The 18,450-nt window shown below is 38.2% G+C and overlaps 1 protein-coding gene across 6 annotated transcripts in view; it reads right to left on the bottom strand.

Annotated features, from left to right (window-relative positions):
• NR1H4 (nuclear receptor subfamily 1 group H member 4) overlaps nt 1–18,450 on the bottom strand; it is an 83,572-nt gene that overhangs the window by 18,734 nt on the left and 46,388 nt on the right. For 3 of the 6 annotated variants that reach the window (XM_023207449.2, XM_023207364.2, XM_023207229.2), the window contains 5 exons: nt 11,080–11,232; nt 8,997–9,130; nt 7,427–7,525; nt 6,997–7,096; nt 3,208–3,354 (listed from right to left, as the gene is read on the bottom strand). In XM_023207449.2, coding sequence (XP_023063217.1) covers nt 3,208–3,354; nt 6,997–7,096; nt 7,427–7,525; nt 8,997–9,130; nt 11,080–11,232 — 633 coding nt within the window. The remainder of the gene's footprint in view (nt 1–3,207; nt 3,355–6,996; nt 7,097–7,426; nt 7,526–8,996; nt 9,131–11,079; nt 11,233–18,450) is intronic. The other 3 variants (XM_023207486.2, XM_023207287.2, XM_023207543.2) reach the window with 2 other exon arrangements.

The raw sequence follows: 18,450 nt of genomic DNA, 5'->3' as shown, positions 1-18,450 counted from the left end.
GCCAGAATCAAATAAATGACAAAGCTAAGCTGCTGAGGCCTTGCCCATCACAGGTTGAAGCCACTATAATTTTCTGCATAAAGAGAGAACCACCAGTGTATGTTCAATAGTCTAAAACAACAATTATATCCATATATTTGAAAATTCAGCCTGTCCTTTAATTCTTTCCTAAGTTGAACTGTCAGTTATTGATTGTGGCTTTAAAATCAGGATACTTCAGTAGCTGGCCTAGTGACTAGCTGAACCACCCATCAGGAAAATTGAATTAGTTAAGAGAAGAAAAGCAGTAAGACTTTAGAACTGAATGGTGCCTTGGAGGTTACCTGAGTCAGCCTTTTCCCCTTAGCCTGGACACACACACATACACACACACACACACACACACACACACACACACACACAGAGAGAGAGAGAGAGAGAGAGAGAGAGACACACAATCAGTCCAGGACCAAAATCCTTATTTTTTGACAACATAATGTCTTTCGAAAGTTGGTAAGCCGCAAAGATATATCTCCCAGATCCTTTCTCTTCTCTCCATTTCTCCTGACAGCAAGTGTCACATCTTTGAGACTTCTTGCCTCCTAAGAAGTGACTTCTGTACTGGCTTACCCTAACACTGCTAGAAAATTTGTAAAGCTGGATTTTGACATTTTCCCTCCTCTACTCAAAAATCTTCCATGTCTCCTATCACCTGGGAAATAACAAAATAATTATCCCAGCATCCAAGACCCTCAATCATCTGATTCTGTCTTTTTTTCCTTTCTATTTCCCTTTAATGTAACCCTTAATCCAGTCAGCTCAGCTACTCACCCTTCTTTGTGTGCATTCCCTGAGCTTTCTTGCCTCTTTCTCTTTGCTTCTGCTGGTCCTTCTCTCCTGCACCTTGGGTATCCAAATCAAATCTCATTCAAGTCCCAACTCAAATGCTAATAAAACTTTTTCGGAGCTCTGTCAACTAGGAGTCATCACCTCTCTGTTTTTCTCTTCCATATTTTATCATAATCATGGACAGTTAATCTCTTCCCATTAGACTGTAAGCTTCTTAGGGGAAAGAACATGCTTGATTTCTCTCTTCACTGCCACCATAGTACCTTGCCCTTAAATATTTGATAGACTAGTAAATTAATGAATATATTAAGAATAATGCATCTTTTTCAAGTGTGTGGTTTTAAAATCTACCAATGATGCTAGTTACACTTTTTGTTTTTAACTAGGAAAAAACATAATGACTATGGAAATATGTCATTAAAATTAAAAATAATTTTCCATTTAAAAAATTACTTCACTTATATTACAGATGCAGAACCACCTGAAAACTTTCCCTCTAATCTCTATCCTAAAATATTGGTTTTAAAAGTCTTTAAATTTGCTTTGGTTAATAATAAGATGATAATGCTTTAGAAAGAAATGATCTTGAGAAGTCATCTCATTCATTCTCCACTCACAACCCATATATGAAATCTCTCGGGAAAATAAGAACTCATCCTATCTTAAGGATCTCCTAAGATAAATTGCACAGAATTCCTGGTAATTCATCTCAATGTCTCTTGAGCTTCTCTGTCACAGTGTTACTCCACAATAAGTTAAACACTGAGTAACTTGTGCTACTATCTCAACTCTTGAGAGTTAGTATAGCATAGTGGTTAAGACACAAAACTTCTTTTTTTTGAGACCGAGTCTCACTCTGTTGCCCAGGCTGGAGTGTGGTGGTGTGATCTTGACTCACTGCAACCTCCATCTCCTGGGTTCAAGCAATTCTCCTGCCTCAGCCTCCTGAGTAACTGGGATTACAGTGCTACCACGCCCAGCTAATTTTTTGTATTTTTAGTAGAGATGGGGTTTCACTATGTTGGCCAGGCTGGTCTTGAACTCCTGATCTCAAGTGATCCACCCACCTCTGACTCCCAAAGTTCTGAGATTATAGGCATGAGCCACTGCGCCCATCTGACACAAAGCTTCTGAAGTCAGACTTCCTCTCTGTCATTAGGAAAGTTATTTAACCTTTCTCTGTCTCAGCTTTTTTATCTGCAAAATGGGAATGATAATAGTATTTATTCACAGAATATTTGAGAAGATTAGATGAAATCATATATGTATTTAGAAAAGTGTCTGAAACCGACCAGGTGTGGTGGCTCATGCCTTTAATCCTAACACTTTGGGAGGCCGAGGTAGGTGGATCACTTGAGGCCAGGAATCCAAGACCGGCCTAGCCAACATGGTGAAACCCTGTCTCTACCAAAAATACAAAAATTAGCTGGGTGTGATGGCGTGCACCTGTAGTCCCAGCTACTTGGGAAGCTGAGGCACAAAAAAATCACTTGAACCCAGGAAGAGGAAATTGTGGCGAGCCAAGATCACACCACTGCACTCCAGCCTAAGCAACAGAGCAAGAGTCTGTCTCCAAAAAAAAAAAAAAAAATTAAATTTGGTCGGGCATGGTAGCTCACACCTGTAATCTCAGCATTTTGGAACGCCAAGTAAGTCTGATCGTTTGAGACCAGGAGTTTGAGACCAACTTGGGAAACATGGAGAAACCCTGTCTCTACTAAAAATACCAAAATTAGCTGGGTGTGGTGGTACATACCTATAATCCCAGCTACTCGGGAGGCTGAGGCACAAGAATTGCTTGAACCTGGGAAACAGAGGCTGTAGTGAACTCAGGTCACACCACTATACTCCGGCCTGGGCAAAGAGCAAGACTCTGTCTAAAAAAAAACAAAAGAAAAGAAAAGAAAGAAAAAGAAAAGTGTCTGAAACCTAGTAAATGACATATAAATGTTACTATTAAAATGTCTTCTTATTTTATTTTGATGTAGATATATAATAGCTGGATACTTAGTCTTACATACCTGAAGATTTTAAATAAATAATCTTTTTTTTTTTTTATTTTGGCTGAAGAATCCCAGGTCCTTTGTGCCAGTTTTTAAAAATCAGATGAATTTTCCAATCTTTACAAAAGTCTTCCTTTGGCTCTTCATCTTAGTGCGGTCAAGGGGTAGTTTTGCTACTTTGCTATTACAACAGAGATATTTGAACCAAGCCTCTAGAAGTCTTATCTATTTAACATGTATCTTTTTAGAGTCATTCTTCATGCTAGGCACAACAAGCATATAACATTGCGTAAGATGGGCAAGAGCCCTGCCTTCATGGAGCACACCAATTTTACTCATAGAAACAAACTCTTTTACCATTAGCCAAATCACTTACCACTATTTCGAATTCTTTCTTCCAATAGGTCAGAATGACCAGACGGAAGTTTCTTATTGAAAATCTCAGCTGAACGAAGGAACATAGCTTCAACTGCAGACCCTTTCAGCAAAGCAATCTGGTCTTCATGGTCCAAAGTTTGAAATCCTAGGCAATGATGATAATCAAATTAGTATCAAGGAATAACAATATTTTATGATAACCATCATTGCCATTGATAAAACATTTTCATCAAGTGATTTTGTAGTTGTTTTACAACTGGGTAGTCTAGTTGAGTCCATTTGTACTCGCCAACAAAATAGAGGCTGTTATCTTCTTTGAGCAGAATTTATTAAACAAGCTGAGCAAAGGGAGATGTCAAGTCCAAGCAGATACATATATTATGGCATAGATACACTGATTCAGATGAAGAAACCATCAGAAACTAGATGCAGGCAGATTTTCTTTGAGCCATTATGTTAGTCACACCTGATGTGACAGGGTCAACTCTGCAGATTGGAAGCATCTACAAGCCAGAAAAAAACTTTATATGCACCCAGAATATTTAGCTATCTCACGAGTCTTTAGTTAAGCTAAAGAATGGGTAGTATTTCCCAAAAAAAGCCAATGAAAGTCAAATTGGTGTATCTGCTCTGAACTCAGTACTGCAACACACAGGGTAGGGGAAAATCAGAAAAATATGGTAAGAATTGCCAACCTGATGAAATATAACACTGCCTGGAAAATTCAAAGTCGTTATCCAGGCTTATATGGTACAATCCCAACAGCTTCTCTGAACTCATTTTCTACTACTCCTTATTCCCCCTACTTTTTGTGTTCCAGCCACACTGACCCCCTGGCCCTGCTGTGAGCACACAAGCCGCTTTTTGCCTCAGAGATGAATGTTCTTCCCAGATATCCCCAAGCCCCATGTCCCGCTCCCTCCTGCAATCAAGCCTCTGCTCCAGCATTCCCCAATCTAAAATACACTCCCCACCACTACTAGTATCTACTTTCTTTATTTTAGTTTATAGAACTTATCACCACCTGACATGATATTATAGATTTATTTGCTTATTCATTAATTATCTGCCACCTCTACTGGAGTGCACATTTCTTGGAGGTAGAGGCTTTGTTTTTATTTTCTTTTGTATCCCTGTTTCCTGGCACATAACAGGTACCTAGGAATTATTTGTTGGATAATTGACGGATTGAATGAATGAATGAATGGGAAACAAAACACAAGCTCATGTGCATGCTGGCACATATACTCACATGAATAGAGATAACACCATCAGGGTCTAAATGGCTTAGGAAGAACTAAATAGCAAAGGGAGTATAGAGAAGAGAACAACGCTAAAGACTGAGCCACCATCCTAGAGGATCTAAGAGCTTATTTGAGGAAAGGGGCCATGCCTTACTGCTTTCAGGGACTCCAGCACCCTGGACAGTGCCTGGCACAGGGTGTGCTCAATGAATACTGAATGGAATAATTCAATTCAGTTTTTCACAAAATATTCCTTCAGTATTGGTACTATATCCCTACTATTACTACTTGTAATAATGCTATCTCTGTCATTATTGTCCTTTTTTTTTCCCTTCTCAAGGGTCTTTTGCCTTTTATTTCCTTCCACATTTTAAATTTTTTCCTTCTGCTTTACTCATTGAACACACACTAATTGTACTCACTCCCTCAGGAATTAGGCTAGGCACTGGGAATTAGAGATGCTAAGATGTTACTATTGCTTTCAGATAAGCTACCTTCTTATGAATAAGGTTTTTATTTGTCTTCAATTATTTCTTGATTCAAGACCAGCTGACCATGTGAACTTACAAAATCTCTTCCCATAAATAACCAAAAACATTTCCCTTTTCCAGTTCTTTCCCCCACCGTTTTCACTCTTATGTCATCCAGTTTTTTATTGATACTGCCTTCCATTTAATTAGCATATAGTAAATTAAGTTCCCTTTTCATTGTTAATAAAGAAATGACAGCATATTAGTGTTTCAGTGATAGTGAGAAGTTTCTCCTCACACTTTATGAGTTTTATGTAGGCTTATGTCTATCTGTGACACATTTAATAAAATAATAGCATAATGATGGCAAAAAGAAGGCAAATTAACATGTTTAATTAACATCCTATATCAGAAGTTATCTTCTGTAATTTAATATTATAGTGTTATGCTGCTATACAAGGTATTTATTATACACTTCCAGACCATGGGATTTCAATACACCAATATTTTGATAAACATTGAAACAACTAAAATCCATTAGCTTAGATAGCATTAATGATGTGGCAAAAATAATTTGAGGCTAGGATATAAGAAGACTCCCACATTCTAGTTTCTATACTGGCACCATCAGAATGAGTGTGGATAAGTTAAGTCCCTCTCCCTCACCTTACACATACAACTGTTCCTCAAGCCCTATCAGTTTTTGAATCTCTCTTCTTTTTGTTTCTTCTTCTCTTCCCCACTGCTATTGCTTTATTTCAAGCCCTGTTGCCTGGACTTGTGCAGTAGCATACTACCTGATCTTCCTTGCCCCCAGGCCGTTTCCATTCAAATTCATCTTACATGAACCTGATTAAGTCATTTCTGTATAACAAAAACTTCATCATTTCCCTCTGTTACAAAAACCACCAAAATCTCTTTAATAACCAGGGGGCACAGATTAAATTCCTTAGTTAGGCCTTCATCAGTCTGGTACCAACTTACCTTATTGTCTAACCTAGGAGCCCACCACAGACACTATGCTATTACCACACTGAATTTTCTCTCCCATCTCAAATAATCTTATTCTTGTTCATGCCTCAGTGCCTTTTAACAAGCAGATCTCTCGGCCAGGCATGATGGCTCACTCCTGTAATTCCAGCACTTTGGTCAAGGTAGGCAGGTCACTTGAAGTCAGGAGTTCGAATCCAGCCTGTCCAGTATGGTGAAATCCCATCTCTACTAAAAATACAAAAATTAGCTGGGCGTGGTGGCATGTGCCTGTAGTCCCAGCTACTCAGGAGACTGAGGCAGAAGAATTGCTTCGACTAGGGAAGCAGAGGTTGCAGTGAGCCGAGATCATGCCATTGCACTCCAGCCGGGGCAACAGAGCGAGACTCCATCTCAAACAGAACAAAACAAAAACAAAAAAACAAGCAGATCTCTCAACTTGGAACACCGCTGCTTCTCCATGCCAACTGGAAAACTTCTTTTTCTTTTAGACTCAACTCAAATATGATCATCCCTGAAGTCTCTCCATCTTTCCTAGACACAATTAGCAACCAGTTCCTCTCTGTTCAAACAGCACTTTGTGTGTATGTGTATGTATGTGTATTTATTATTATTATTATTATCACATTTGACCACTCTCCCTGAAGGTAATAGTCAGGCACTTAGTATAGAGTAGGTATCAACAACTGCTTCCTGAAGGAATAAATGGGTGAATGACAACTTTGCAGAGTTTCAATTTTTAATCTACTGATTTCGAAGAGTTATTATACATTATTTTAAATATCCTTTCTAGTTCTAATATCTTATGTCTATAGTAGTTAGACTTGTTAGTTTAAATCAGATATTAGATTATTTTCATTTTACAAAGAACAGACCTGCCTTTCTCAATGTCACAAGACTATTGCAGAGAATAGCAGTGAAATAAGTACATGTGAAAATACTTGGCAAAGTAATACTGAAAATAGAGCTGATCTCACAGGAATGTTTTGAAAAATAAAACACCGTATGTAAAATAGGTAATCTAATCTGTAGGCACATATTTAAACTCTCAATAAATATTAACTTTGATTATTTAAAAAATACCTGGTAGCTTTTTTGTGAATTCTACAAGAACCTGTACATGATTGGTTGCCATTTCCGTTAAAATCAGAAAATTTTCTTCTGCACTGAATTCTTCTTTTAACTAAATTTTAAGAAAAAAAAAATGATTAATAAGTAGATAAGAAAACGATAATATAAAACCATTAGACTAAAGAAAAACTAGATTTAGATGATAAAATTTGAAAACCCATCTTACTGTTTCTCAGATCTTTGAAGGGCAATTATGAAGATAGATGGGAGACTTCTTACTCTTGAATTGTTTAATGTTGCTAAGAGTTTAAAAGTCTAACTTGAATTCTCAGCTCTAATCATTTCAAAGTAACAAATTCACATATAAATTATACCTTCAAGGCAGTAAAATCTCCAGGAAATATTAACATTAAACCCACATATTTTCAGATATTATACATACAATTTTATTTGTTATTTCCTGAGGCATCTTCTGTTTGTTATATGAATCCATAATATAATGTAGAAGATTCTGTTGATCTGGGGTGAGTTCAGTTTTCTCCTACACTGGCAAGAAAATAAAAGGTGTTAGGGAAGGTGTGTATAAAGCCTTCTTTCTATATTGTGCATTCATCTGGAGGGACCTAATAGCAGAAATTATTTTTTTTAAAAAGCCATAAATACAGCCGGAATTATGAGCTCTAATAGAGTGTATAATTTCTTTCTCTGGGTCCTCGGGCAGGCCATATCACATTTCACTGTATTTTCCTATCTATAAAATATGAATTACAAAATATTCCACTTGTGTAGTTCTTAGGAATAAATGGTAGTCTGGATATGAAGACTATTGAGCCCATTCATATTGAAGGTCACTGAAAGTTCAAGGTTTAATTGTAACTAATGAAAGGTTCTCACATAGTATGACTACTATGAATACTACATTTATATAGTATTCTACATGAATTCCACTTGGAGAAATCATCTAAGAGTATTCATGTGGAGGAGGGATCAACAAACTGTGGTCCATCGACCAAATCCATTGGATTGTAACACAGTCACACTCATTTGTTTATGTGTTGTCTATGCTACTTTTGCACTAAAATGGTAGAGTTGAGTAGTTGTTGTAGATACCATGTGGGCAAAGCTCTTTAAAGAAAAAAGTTTGTCAACCTCTAAAATAGAGAGTCAATAATCTGGACAATTCAGACCCCAAACACCTCTTTCTCTCTCCACAGCATCTTTTGAAGAGTGTGAATACTTATGTCAACTCTTTGCTTTCTTATACCAAAGTGTTACTGACGAAGCACTATGGCAAAATAATGCTTTCATATAAAATACTTTTTCTTAAATAAATATAAAATTATGTATTTATAAAACTAAATGTGGATAAAGTTTTCTTTGTCAATAATGAATAAATATTGAGAAGGGTATGGTTTGGACAATCATAGCTTATTGGTTTTTCAGCTAATGGCAAAATAAAATCCCATCAAATATCCTGTGCATTATCACAATGTGTTTGTCTAAACATCTTGGATGATGTTCCCCTATTTTGTCCTGAGTTGCTCAATGGATTTCTTGAGAAATTTGTGACCTCAGTGTGTAGAACTTTTCTCTATGGGTCCACACATGTGTATTCACCCTGTTTTACTCATTTATAAGGATTAATCCACAGCCTCTATTGAGACCACATTCTTCCCAGTTTGAGCCTTTCTTCTCAAAAAGAGGGAAAAAATGGTCAATACTCTGTGGGAAAAGAAACCATTTTATACAGCAAATCATTCCTGCTGGCAAACACTAGGTAGTAGGACTGGAATGGAATCAGAGAGAAGGAAAACTTTCACTTTTTAGTTTATGCACTGCTATTATTTGAATGTTTACATCAAAGTATGTATTAGGAATCCATTTTAATGAACAATTGGACTAGAAATTCAGCTGTGCCTGTGGCTTTAATTTGAAAGCCTCCTGACCAGTTCACTATGTACCTAGAAACTCAGTTCCTGCCAGTCTTGGCAGACACCATTGCATATTATTACCCTGCATGACTTGGTTGTCGAGGTCACTTGTCGCAAGTCACGACCTTGACTGTCTTCATTCATGGTCTGATCTGCATGCTGCTTCACATTTTTTCTCAGTCGCTTAGATTTACACTGAATTTCGGTTAACAAGCCTAAAATAAATAAGCATAGAGACTTCACCAATCACAGAAAGTACTGTTGGGTGTGTGGTCATAAAACCACTGATATGTACCTGGCCCAGAAGATCCCCTATGCAGTGACACAGAACTAATGCTAGCCCTTTATGCATTTTAAGAAGGGAAGGCCAAGGTTTGAGACTTAACCTTGAACAAATAGTTTAACCTCTGTGAATCTCAGTTTCCTCATTTGTAAAATGGGAATCATATGTACCTTATAGAGTTTTGTGTAGATTAAAAGCAATCAGATCATTTTAAAATGGGCTTTATATAAAGAACTTGTGATACGAAAGCATTATACAAATGCAAGGGATTCAGTCAATGAAAAGGTGAATGACACTCTCCCTGTTCCTGCTCTAGGGGACCATGAAAATTAGTGTTTTAAAACATGCCATTAATATTATTTTCAGCCATGCTTACATATTGTACCAGAAGAAGGATATTGAATTTCACATTAAACATATATAAACTTATTGAGAAAAACAAATGTTAGCATCCTTTAGGGAAATTTTTAAAATCCTGTTAATTTTGAGAACAGTGCCAATTCCCGAGAATATAGTTAAAAATAATACAAGGTGACTTTAAAAACGTCTTTGAATGATCAATCAACCTCATTGATTTATACTTAAAGGGAACTATTAAAAATAATGTAAAACAATCTTCCCTTCATCCCATTTAACGTCCTTACTCTTCTCTCAATGCCAATAAAACAAAGTTCCAGGAATTTCTTTGTACAGGGAATTTATTTTATAGAACCATGAAATATCTGCATCTGTTACTGGATGAGTTTGTGTTCGTAAATATTATAGATTGCTATATGTGGCTTCATGCAAAATGTCCTCAGAGCTCCAGCTGGAACAAGTTCATATTTAAGTGATGAGCAATATGAGCTGTACAGTGTCAGAGTAAGTGTTTCCATTGCGAGATTGGATTCCAGCAGCAGCCCCTATTGCAGGCTCTCGTTTCATGTATGCTAAGAGGAGATTGTGATCAGCTACTATAAAACTTTCATCCACCCAGACCTGGATTATTTACACAGACCTATTTTCCCCCAACCTGCGCGCATTATTTCCCTGGGTCCATCCCAGTTGCCTGTACAGTTTGGTAACAATAGAACTGGAGTCACCTTCTGAAGGCTTTTATTTCATGTGGCATTCCCTGCCTGAATGCTATCATCCCCTTGGTGACATTTGTTTGTCTATTTGTGTTTTGAGGAGAAACAGGACATATCTCAGAATCTGAGTGGTCTGTAGAATTTGCAGAATGAAAAATTAATTATGTTATATACTAGCATGCATTCCAATTTTTGATGAAGATTATAGTTCCTCACAAAGCCAGCAGTTTAATACAGTGTCTCCTTATCAGATAGAAGGACAAAATTATATTAAAACTGGGAGTAGTTAATTTCCGGTGTAAACCTATACAAATTGGTTCAAAGCTGCACTAAGAGAAGACAGATTCTTAATAAAATGACTTGGTTTAAAACTCTATTTAGACGATTCAAAGGCAGTTATACCTTATAAAGCACTCTTATTTTTTTCCACAATACTGAATTTGTATACTAATTAAGCAATAAATAATAAGTATATTAAAATCAAATTTAGAGGAAACTGTTAGACTGTCATTCGTAGCTCATTAAAGCACGTTACTTGAATGGTATGCTAATGCCACTGGGCTCCATGTATAGTTCACTGTGACAAAGAACAACAACAACAAAAAAAAAAAAACAGGCATTTCTTTTGGGTGACTAAAATGCTCTTTAGTTGACAGTTTGGACAATTTCAGTGGTTCATTACCCTTTTCAAGAACTTAGATGGCTTAGTAGTTCCTTCTTTAATATGTGAAGTAGCACTCTCGTGATGAGTTACCTGACATCTCCCTCCTTAAGAGATTTTTAGTGAAATGTAATTGCTTGAAGTGAATACCTGTATACATACATTCAGCCAACATCCCCATCTCTTTGCATTTCCTTAGTCGACACTCTTGACACTTTCTTCTCATGTACATATCCATCACACAGTTGCCCCCGTTTTTACACTTGTACACGGCGTTTTTGGTAATACTTCTCCTGAAGAAACCTGTGGGAGAAACACTGAAAAGTGTAAAAAGTCCTCTTACAGTTTCTCAGGAAAAACACAGGTTTGGATTGAGAGATGCCAGGACACTTTCTCACAAACTGCTAAAGAGCACCCAGGCCATCCTTGAGCACACCAGTGACAAATACTTTATATGACATTGTATTGTTGAGAAGGCTGTTGTTTTAAATTTATCTTTCAGAAATAAAGACAAGTTTGAATTATAACCTCTCTTAGGAAAAATGTGAATTTGTTTTCTAAGATAAATTACTTTCATAGATCTTTACTGGGGTACAATTCTATGCCAGTGAGCACTAAGTGCCGAGCATACAAAGGCAAACAATTCACCCCTGGGCTCTGAGAGTTTAAAGGCTGGCTGCGGACAAAGACACACAAACAACTAAACAAGTGGAATTACATGTTGTCTGGGCTCTGAAAGCTGCATGGTGGCAGAGCAAAACATCTCCCCCGAGAAGGCATAGCACAGCTGCAGCCTGTTAACAGGTAAGATGCCTAGAGTGAAAAAGGGAGGTAACCGGCTTCAACTCTGCTGCTCCATTTCCCCACTTTCTGCTTTCTCCTCTATCTGACTAACCATAGTTCCTGACACTTTCAGAGTCAAGGAGGCAGTGTTGAATAGGGAGAGGACTGTGAGAGAGGTAAGACAAGAAATGACAGGAAGGCAGTTACTCCACTAGTGTTGCTGTAAGTTGGTTTGTGAGTAGCAAGTTTTCAAAGTTGACTCTCCATTGGGTCGGGTTCTTTAGAGACTTCTCATCTTCGGGATACTTTCACCTGAACTTTGTTTTTTGTTTTTTTGAGACAGTCTCATGCTGTCACCCAGGCTAGAGTGCAGTGGCACAATCTCGGCTCATGTAGCCTCTGCCTTCCGGGTTCAAGTGATTCTCCTGTCTCACCCTCTGGAGCAGCTGGGATGAAAAGTGCCACCCACCACGCCCGACTAATTTTTGTATTTTTAGTAGAGATGGGGTTTTACCATGTTTGCCAGGCTGGTCTCAAACTCCTGACCTCAAGTGATCTGCCCGCCTCAGCCTCCCAAAGTGCTGGGATTACAGGCATGAGCCACCGTGCCCAGCCTCATCTGAACTTTTTTGATGAGGGCAAATATATCTCTATTCTAGCCCATGGTATGTGTCTCCTTCAACATCTAGGAATTTGGCGATTCACTCCACGACGTTTATACTGAGGTCACTTCTTGTGGTTCTCTTGACATGAACCTAAGATAACCCCATAATGGCTTTCTCTGATCTAGCAATCTCTGTGGAGCAGAGAAATCTCTCCCACTTATCCAGGAGCAGTCAGCCACCCGGCTTCCTGCCTTTCAACTTCTCAGGTGAAAGTGAGACACAGAGTCCCCATGTCCATCAGCTTCAGGGGATACATGTCAACCTACTCAAGTAATCATCTTGAAGACTCTTTTATTGGGCTTGGAGCAATAGGAACTCTTCAGTATACATTTTAGGGACACAAGGGGACACCATTTTCCAGTTCTCAAAAAGTCACTACACGTTCCAGTGGTGGCCTGAGGGACAGACACTCCCGCTTCCAACATTCTCCTTTGCAGTAGGGATGTAAGATTCACACAGCACACCAGTCACATGCTCCAAAATCTTTACAAGACCTCTCTATAATTTCCAACTCCTGATCTCTTCATTCTCTCAAAATAAGTGACATGTTTAACTGGTTCTTAAATATCCACTGTGAAATTTCTGCCAGATGGGCTCACCTTGGAATGTAGCATCTAGTGTCTTCATGTCTCTATCAAAACTGAGAGGGGTCCTTCTTATTTTAACAGACTGTTGGAATAATATCCAACATTTATTAAGCACTTAGTAGCTATTGTTTGAACAACTTTACCTCCATTTACTGATTTAATTCTCATATCAATTTTATGATGAAGGTAGTATTATTTGTCCCCATATTATAGATGAAGAAAAAAGGTACAGAGAGTTTAAGTACCTTGGCCATGATCACATGGTTAGTACTTGGCTAGGAAGGTTCAAACCCAGGCAGTCATGCACTAAAGCCTGTACTCTTAACCACTCTCTTGCAATTACCACCCTTGGGTCACAAGAGAGTAAAATTATTTACTGTTAAGTAAAAACTGTCTGAAAGCTGCATTCTCTGACCTGGGAAATACCAAGATGAATAAGACATTCCTTGTCTTCAGAGTTGCATGCTGAGTTGGAATAAACAGAAGTAAATTTACGGAATAATACAAAATACAAATAATAAGATAGCTAAACAAGGAATAAATAATTCAAATGTAGAAGCAGGTCCACACCATATGCTTGTAAAGATTGTGCCACATTTAAGGAGGAGAGGCAGCAATTACATTGCACCCATGTAGAGCTGCATATTTCTTATGACAATTTTCCAGCAGAAGGCACTTAAAAATTGTTCTAACAAGGTAAGTATAATATGATGATTTCCTAACTGCTAGAAGTCAAGTGCCTCGAAGAAAAGGCATTGTATAGACTGGGAGTGATCCTGATTAATTAAGAGTAGCCAGAATCAGGGAGAGATCCGTGAAGGAAATAGAATTTGATTTGGGCCTTGAAGAATAAGTAAGGTTTTAGAAACATGGACCGTGAGGGGGGAAAGACATTCAGAAAAATGAACAAACAGGGTGTTATGAAAATTCCAAGAAATGGTAGATACTCCATCTTGGTGGCAGTAGGGTAGAGTATGGAGAGGATTAGTGGGAGACGGGTAAGCAGTTGTAGTAGGAACAGAATCTGATGAAGTGTCCTTGAATGCCAAGCAAAGGAGTTGAGTCTTTACCATGTTGAAAGAGGAAAGCCATTAAAGGCTTTGACAGGGGAGACTACGACCTAACCTGTATGTTGGGAAGCTCCTTGGAGCAAGGTAAAGAAAGGTGGAACGGGTATTGGAGACTAGAGACAGGAGACTATTGCCATAATACAACTGAGAGGCTACCAATGCCTGAATTAAAGTGGGACAGAATAGAAAGGAGGAAACAGAGAGAATATCAAGCTTTGGTAACTTGTGAAATATGAAAACAGAGGCTGAGGAAAAGTTAGAGATGTCAAGGTTAAGAAAGTCACGGACTTGCTCGTGAATTTTTCAGATGGTGTAAATTTCAGTAGGAGAGATCTTAACATTTTCCTAAATGTCAAATCCAACCAAATAAAGTCTAAAAAAAGACTTTGTGCTGCAGATCAGTGTTGATATTGAGAGTGCAAATACCAAAGCATGCATTTTAAGAGACTAAAAGCAAAAAGAGGACTTTTTCTTTCCTGGTACCAAATCATGACCTCAATGTCCTCTTGAGCCTACATGAGTCAGCCTTCCTACTAATAATCTTCTGCCCCTCCCAGGAATGATTTCCTTTAAAACTGTCATAGATACTGATAGACAGCTTAATAGTTAACAGAATAAAACTCTTTCTTCCAAGATGAGTCAAAGGAACAGTGCGTAGAATCATTCTGCAGGGTTTTTTCACTCTGGTATTAACTGAAAAAGAAATCATTATCATCTCAATAGTTGAATTAATTAGCTTTCACTCTGAGACAGCAACACAATATTATCATTATATCATTTAAATATGGGTACATATACTGTATTTATACTTATGCAAATCTATCCATACACATAACTCTGCCTCTGTCTTGCTCTTTCTTGTGCATATTCAACAATGCTCATATCAGAAAAGTCATTTGAAAATGAATGGAAAGGAAAGTCACCGAGGAACAGAGCGTTGCTAGTAATACAGGATGAGTAGACAGAGTTGGCACTGCCATCTGGGGAATGTGTAGCACCAATGGGATCCCTGGGGTAGCAAGCAAATAGTTAGAGGATGGTACTTTTACATGGATTCCTCGATTCTGCAGAATATTGCACACTGCTTTTCTACCTCTATTTCTTTTTTTTTCCCGAGATGCAGCCTTGCTCTGTGGCCCAGGCTGAAGTGCAGTGGTATGATCTCAGCTCACTGCAACCTCTGCTTCCCAGGTTTAAGCAGTTCTCGTGCTTCTTTATACTGGTAGAAGCCACATACCACACCCTATTCTCAAGTCATACACACATATGTGTACATACACATGCATGTACCAGACTCCAGTGACTGATACTGGTAGCCACTGGTAGTAGGCCACCCACTACTTTGCAATCAATAAAATATTGGTTGATGTTGTAAAACTTTAAGGGTCTACAAGCTTTTAAAATAGCAGCAAACACACAGAGGTGAGTAATTAGATATCTTTCCATTCAAGATGACCTAAATGGAGACAGCTTCTAGGTCTGTCTCCACTTATACAGCACTTGTTTTGTGCCAGGCACTGTTCTAAAATGGTAAATGGCAATTCATTTCCTATTCATAACAATCCAATGAAGCAGATACTATTATTATCGCTTTCTTACCAAAGAGGAGACTGAGTGACAAAGAGGTTAATTTGCTCAAGGTCCTGCAGAGAACAAACGGTAGAGTTCAGATGTGAACCTTGATAGGCTCACCCTCTGCACTCTTTTTATTTTTTATTTTTTTAGACAAGGTCTTGCTCTGTTGCCCAGGGTGGAGCACATGGTGCAATCATAGCTCACTGAACTCTCAAACTCCTGGGCTCAAGCGATCCTCTCACCTTAGCCTCCTGAGTAGCTGGGACTACGGGTGCACCCCACTATGCCCAGCTATTAATAATTTTTAAATTTTGTGTAGAGACTGAGTCTAGCTATGTTTTCTAGGCTGCTCTCAAACTCCTGGACTCAAGCAATCCTCCTGCCTCGACCTCCCAAAGTGTTGGGATTACGGACATGAGCCACTGTGCCCAGCTGACTCTGTGCTCTTAACCACTGCCTTATGCTGTCCTTTTAGTAGGAAGTTTACATTTTTAAAAATTATCTTGAGACATGAATCTACCCAGGTTTTACACAGCATGGCAAGTGCCCAGCCCATAACAAACTTGTTACCTTCCCCAATTTGAGTTCATAAATGATTGTTTTGCAATAATTGTAGGAACATTAAGATGAACGGATAACTGATCAAGGTATTTATGTGTGCTTTGTTCTTGCTTCTATTGCTTTTTCATTTTCTTTTCCATCCCAAGAGGGCGGAAACTCTTGTTCACTTGCTGGCACAAAAGCTGCAATGTTTCTGTCTCTAAATAAAGATAACTCTCACATATGATTTTTGTTTTCAACCTCTCATTGAAATGGTTATATTGGATCATCTCAAAGATGTTGGAGGTGGAAGTCAATGCTTGTAGAATTGATGAGTCTGGGAGGTTCTGTGAGTATTGAACCAGCACTAATAAAGAGCTTCTAGAGGAGTGACAGATCTCCAATGATGTAGTTCTGAGATGAGGACAGGAAGATACTAAGAACCATGGCCTCGAAAACCCTGGGGTAAGATGTCCATGCTGGACTGTGGCTGAGTTGTTCACATTCGAGGGACCAGTTAAAATTTGAACATGGTCCTGGGGTTTGCGCACGATCCTGGAGGAAGGAGTATTCTCAAACACAGACCAAATGAATTTCACATCAACCGGGAGAGTTGTGAGCTTAGAAGAGATTAAATTTGATATAGAGAAATATAGGAATATAACACATCTTACATCACAAAGCGTTTCTAAAAGGTTACACATAATGCATATAGAAGACATAGAGGTGACTACTTAAAGAACTAAGTGAAAATGAACTAAATGGAAATGAAAACGCAATTCATCAAAATTTATGGGATGTGGCAAAAGCAGTGTTTACGAGAAATTTATAGCACTAAAATGCATATATTGATTAAGATCTAAACTCAACAATCTAAGCTTTCACTTTAGGAAGCTAGAAAAGAACAAATTAAACTCAAAATAAGCAAAAAAAAAAAAAAAGTAAACTTTAGAGCAGAGATCAATGACATTGAAAGTAAGAAAATGATAGAGAAAAATCACTGAAACCAAAAGCTGGTTCTTTAAATAGATCAATAAAAATTAATAGATTCAATAAAATAGATCTATAAAATTAATAAGGCTAGGCTAACCAAGCCCAGCAAGGCTAACCAAGAAAAGAGAGAGAGAGAGAGAAGACACAAATTACCAATATCAGAAATGAAAGAGAGGCCCATCATTACTAATCCCATGGACATTAAAAGGAAAATAAAGAAATACGAATAACTCTAAGCCTGCAAATTTGACAACTTAGATGAAATTCCTGGAAAGATATACCCTACCGAAACTCAACAAGGAGAAATTGGTCACCAAAATAGGCCTATACTATTAAAGAAATCGAATCAATAATTAATAACCTAAAACAGAAAGCAACAGGCTTAGATGGTTTCACTGGTTTATTCTGTCAAGGCTTTAAATGTCAAGCATTTAAAGAAGAAATGATACCATTCTGTACAATCTCTTCCAGAAAACAGAAGCAGAGGGAACACTTTCTAACTTATTTTATGAGGCCAGCACTACCCTAATACCAAAACTATACAAAGACATTATAAGAAAGGAAAGCTACAAATTCGTATCTTTTTCTCATTTTTCTTTTTAAATTTAGTGTGTTAGCATTTGTTTTTGTTTATTTTTATTTTTCTCTGGCATTGTGTTTTGATTCTATTATAAAGATTAGGTCATCAGGTAGGCTTTGGAAGTTATATTCTTTTGAGATGATCTGGACCAAGCTTTTAATCAGCGTTTCCCAAATTTGAGCCTACCTCGGGACACCCTGACTCCAAACCCTATCATTCAACATACTGCAGGACCTCTCAGGCATCTCTGCTGAGGATACCCTTTCTGGAAACTACTGGCTCATCAAGACCATCAACCAGGGTACCTTGGCCACCATGAAGTTGGCCTGACACACCCTAACTAGGAAAGAGGTAGCTGTGCAGATCATCGATAAGACCAAATGGAACTCCTTCAGACTCCAGAGACTGTACAAGAACTGCATGCTGCTGTGCATGCAGTCCCGGTGGGACCAAGAGAACTCAGTGCAGTGGAAGATGGAGGTGTGCAAATTGCTTTGGAGGTATCTCAACCAGTTTCCATTTAAGCATATATCCCAGACTTCCAACCCTTTTAAAAGCATTGTCTCCAAAATAACTGATGAGTTTAAGCTTTATAAGGCTGCCGAGAGCCACCTGGGAGACAAGAGGAGGGACTGGCCATCCTCCCCATATCCCCAAGCCTTCCACCTCAACACTCCCTCTTCAAAACTGCAAAGATTGGAGAGGTGTGTCCTCCAGGGCATTTCTTC

Source organism: Piliocolobus tephrosceles, chromosome 10 (assembly GCF_002776525.5).
Source record: "Piliocolobus tephrosceles isolate RC106 chromosome 10, ASM277652v3, whole genome shotgun sequence".
Taxonomy (NCBI): domain Eukaryota; kingdom Metazoa; phylum Chordata; class Mammalia; order Primates; family Cercopithecidae; genus Piliocolobus; species Piliocolobus tephrosceles.
Note: the sequence above shows the minus strand (reverse complement) of the source record. Positions and strands in the feature narration are given on the sequence as shown.